Here is a 4,334-nt window from a genome sequence, read left to right on the forward strand (position 1 = left end):
GATTACTTGGGTACCACCCACTTGGTAAGTGCTACCACGACCCATTTCTGATTCAGAGAACCGCCCTGGAATTCGAGACAATGCCGATCGATCTTAAATCGATTCGGTGTTTCTAGGCGATTGAGATTAATAGCGAAACATGTTCGCGGGATTACCCTCTAATATAAGGAATGTATTCCTACATCGTAACGTTAAGGAAACATGATCGAGAAATTTCAATGGCTTTCGAAAGCCGTATATTTTGTTTCTGGTCATAATGAGCATTCAAATCTCATTCAATTCATGATATTGAATATAAGTAATTGTAATATAGTACTGTACAAAAATTTTAGGTCGTCATGCGAGGCTTGCATTATATTTCATTAAATTTGTGTTAATGAATAGTGAAATTAAAACATTTGAAAAAATTAATAAAATTAACACAGATGTATAAATCTAAAATATATATATATATATATATATATACCGCTGTCGCACTTATTGTACTTCTCTTTGTTTATACGTCATCTAATTAATTTATGTTATATATGCTTTGCCATAACGATACTTCGTTACAATAATTTAAACATTAGTTAGAAAACTCTTTAATTTATTTGAAATGTAAATGTATCATTATTTGGGCAAATTTTATTTTTATTGACTATATATATAGTCTATAGACTATATATAGTCAATAAAAATAAACTAGACTAGAAATAAATAGACTATATATAGTCTATAGACTATAGATATAGTCAATAAAAATAAAATTTGCCCAAATAATGATACATTTACATTTCAAATAAATCGAAGAGTTTTCTAACTAATGTTTAAATTATTGTAACGAAGTATCGTTATGGCAAAGCATATGTAACATAAATTTATTAGATGACGTATAAACAAAGAGAAGTACAATGAGTGCGACAGCGGTAGAGAAGGGAGGGGATGGGTGTAGGTAACACGGTTTATTACCAGTAATTTACCTGGCTAGAACTTTGTACTTAGGTAAAGGCAGCCCTCGCAACCCTTGTGCCCCCTCTCGAAATGGCGCGACCAATCCCGAGTTATTTTTCTTCGAGTTTGTCAGGTACAACGAAATACCCCCACCACCGTAAACAAGGGTGAAGTTGAAGTATGAAACCCAAATAGTAAATGAGACCTTTGTTACGACTTGTCATTTGCCGATCGGTCGTCGAGAGAAGAGTGCAGATACCGAACGTTTGGAACGCAGGGTATCGATACGGAATATTGTTACAATTATTTCACCCCGAGTGCAGCATTTCGTCAGTTCCGATACTTATGGCGAATTTGGAAAACGAAGAAAACCACATAATCGACTACGAGGTGCGTAATTATTTTTTGAATAATTTTACGGATATTTAGAAGACTGTAATATTCATTGACATCTCAATTTGTCACTTTTATCGATTCAGTTTTTACAAACAATATGTAAATATTCGTTTACTGAATATTCTAAAGCGATCAAATTCATGTGCTTGAAGTATCTAAAGTGTCTAATGTCCAAGAAGTGACATTTGTCCAACAGTTAATGTTAGGAGTAGGAAATTGGCATGTGTACAACGTAAATAGTATAAAATAAAAATAGTGTTTATCACTTACGGTATCTACCGTTGTAGACAGTATATTTTTAAATACAAAAATTCGACAGTCTACTGTCAACATTTTTCAATATAATCGACATATTTTCATTTTTACATAAAGTTTGTTTTGGTCAATGCATGTTTTTGCATAATGTCTATTGGATAAATGTTCACAAATAATTTCCCTTTACGAACAAATGTATAAATACGAAACTAAATTGACGCTTCATTAACAATGAATTGAATGACAAAAACAGTATACGCACAGAGTAGATGTTTTTTCCTTTGTAATAGAAAGATCTTCTACGACCAAATTTTTACAGCTATTGGCGTTATTCGACGATACCTCCGCATTGTCGCATTTGGAGAACTGTAGCTTCGACGAGTCGTATTTTGGTTACAATTTCTACGACGAGCCACGAAATACAAAGATCAACGATATTCGATTGTCGAAGATCGACGATAGTTGGAAGGATAAAATGGACGATAGACCAATTTACTTGAAAAACGGTCAGGATGAGAAGGAGAACGTGTTTGCTGTGCCGAAAGTGTACACGTGCATGTACTGCTTTAAGGGATTCTACAGTAGGTCTGCGAATCGAAGGCACCAGGTCTTCCACGCCAAGAAACAATTGCGTTGTCCCTATTGTAGGACAACATCCCACAGTATGAGTAATCTGCGAAGACACTTTGACTATTTCCACCGAGGCGCTCCAAGACATCAAATATTAATTGAGTCGCCATGAAATTACGGACTGCAACAAATTGAATACTCTCTACGGTGGAATTCTGCCTAACTCAATGAGAGAAAATAATGCTTCCGGTACAGTGCTAGTTAGATCGTTTTCGACTATCGATGCAAACCTCCTCCGTAACTCGTAAAGATTAAATTTCTTTTTTTTTTTTTTTTTATTTGAAGCAATAGATAGAAGTAAATTTTACTTCATACTAATAATTTGTTTGCTTGCGTTTGGAAGATTTCTTAGACTTTGATAGATGTAACTGTCAGAGCAGTAGTTTTCAGCAGTTTTCAACTGTCAATGAACATTTCTTCGATAACTGGTTAAATAAATTTTAGTCGAAAATAACAGAGAAAGAAAATTATTTTGACAGAAATTCGGAGCTCGATAAAAATTCTATATTTATATTGGAATGTTCTTTATCGCATGACAGCCGGTGATAAATTATAATCGACGATGAGGTGAATAGAAGAATACAAGAAAACTTTAAAAATATAAGAGAAACATTTTATCGAACAAAGTCTAAGAAATTTTCATTGTTGAATTCGTTGATTGGCAATGAATGTTTGATGCTGTATTAATTGGGAGACATGTTCCACCACTCGACACGTTCTATTTAAAAATTGTATCAGAAAACGAACGAATGTAAAATTTATTACAACAGTTAATTAACATCAAGAGAGACTCTAAGGATATCGGTGACTAAATTGTATGAAAAGAGTAAGATATGTGTATGTAATTAGAAGTTGCAAATTTTGTATGGTAACATCTCCATGGAGGCATTATAATCAAAATATTTGATATAGGCAAAGGTGATATATATATATATATGAAAAATATTTGTGATACAATGAACTGAACCAGTTTTTAATTGAATTAGGTGACTATAGAATGTAAATACCGTAATCCAACGATTACTGTAAAACGTTTCATATTTAAATCTAAATTATTTTTATTACTATTGCGTAATAGAAGAAAGTATGACGATTTAAGCATTTAAAAAATATATATATATAATCGTTGAAATTCGAAAACTTGGAATGGGATTAATGCAGATTTTTGGTTGATAACGTTGATATTTCATGGTTCTCGCAAGTAAACAAGAAATCTACATTAAAACCACTCTAATATAAATATTTCTCTTACGCTATCCAAGTATTTTATTAAGCATTTTAACCACTGTTGCCATTAAGAATATCGGAGCTGTACGAAGTATTCTGTTATTAAATAATTAAAGATGTAACATGAAATAATTATTTAACACAATTAGATTAGAAGTAAGAATACATAAATGAAAAATATTTATTAATTCCTATCTGGATATAATATTTGTTATGTTACAGAATAAGAATTTTACATAAAACATTTAAATTAATTTAATTCTAAATTTCTTGAAGTAAAATGTTTGATTGCGTGTTACATCATTGATTATTTAATAAACTATGTTTATTGAATAAATTATAACAGACAATATACGTGCTCTACGTCGTTTTAACACAACTAAGCTTTATCTAAGAGAATAATTTAATTGTAAACTGTGTTGAAGTAATAGTAGTTCCTAACTCAGATATTATTAGGTAATTCAAATTTACAGAATCGTGATTTATTTAATTCGCATCTTATTAAAACGATATATATTTAATAAATAATACGTCTGTTTTCTTGAATTTACATAAAGTATGACCAAGTTTTTATTTATCTTATTAATTATTATGTAATATTGCGTATTCGTGTATTTAAATAATTACTTCTACATTTCTGGCGATTTTTCGTAGTTTTTGTTCATTTCGCAAATTATATAAACTAATAATTGTTGTTTGGACTATATCTATTCGAGAGATTTCCAAGAATGTATAGAATATTACAATGTAAATTGTTTATAATACAAATACATTCTACACCCGCTGTAAATCTATCATTTAGTAGTTTCGAAGAAACCGTCATTCAAGGTGCACGTGAATCATGTTGAGTCATTTGGGACGAAACGGAAAAGAAGAATGCTAACTGATAAAAT

At 31.1% G+C, this 4,334-nt stretch overlaps 1 protein-coding gene across 1 annotated transcript; it reads left to right on the forward strand.

The window, feature by feature from the left end:
- The first annotated feature begins 1,256 nt into the window (after positions 1-1,256).
- Positions 1,257-3,240, forward strand: LOC128876446 (zinc finger protein 58-like). Its single transcript, XM_054122845.1, has 2 exons — positions 1,257-1,323; positions 1,904-3,240. The coding sequence occupies exons 1-2, from the start codon at positions 1,279-1,281 to the stop codon at positions 2,324-2,326; spliced, it is 468 nt and encodes a 155-aa protein (XP_053978820.1). The 5' UTR covers positions 1,257-1,278; the 3' UTR covers positions 2,327-3,240.
- The last annotated feature ends 1,094 nt before the right edge of the window (positions 3,241-4,334 follow it).

This window comes from Hylaeus volcanicus, chromosome 1 (assembly GCF_026283585.1).
Source record: "Hylaeus volcanicus isolate JK05 chromosome 1, UHH_iyHylVolc1.0_haploid, whole genome shotgun sequence".
NCBI lineage: Eukaryota > Metazoa > Arthropoda > Insecta > Hymenoptera > Colletidae > Hylaeus > Hylaeus volcanicus.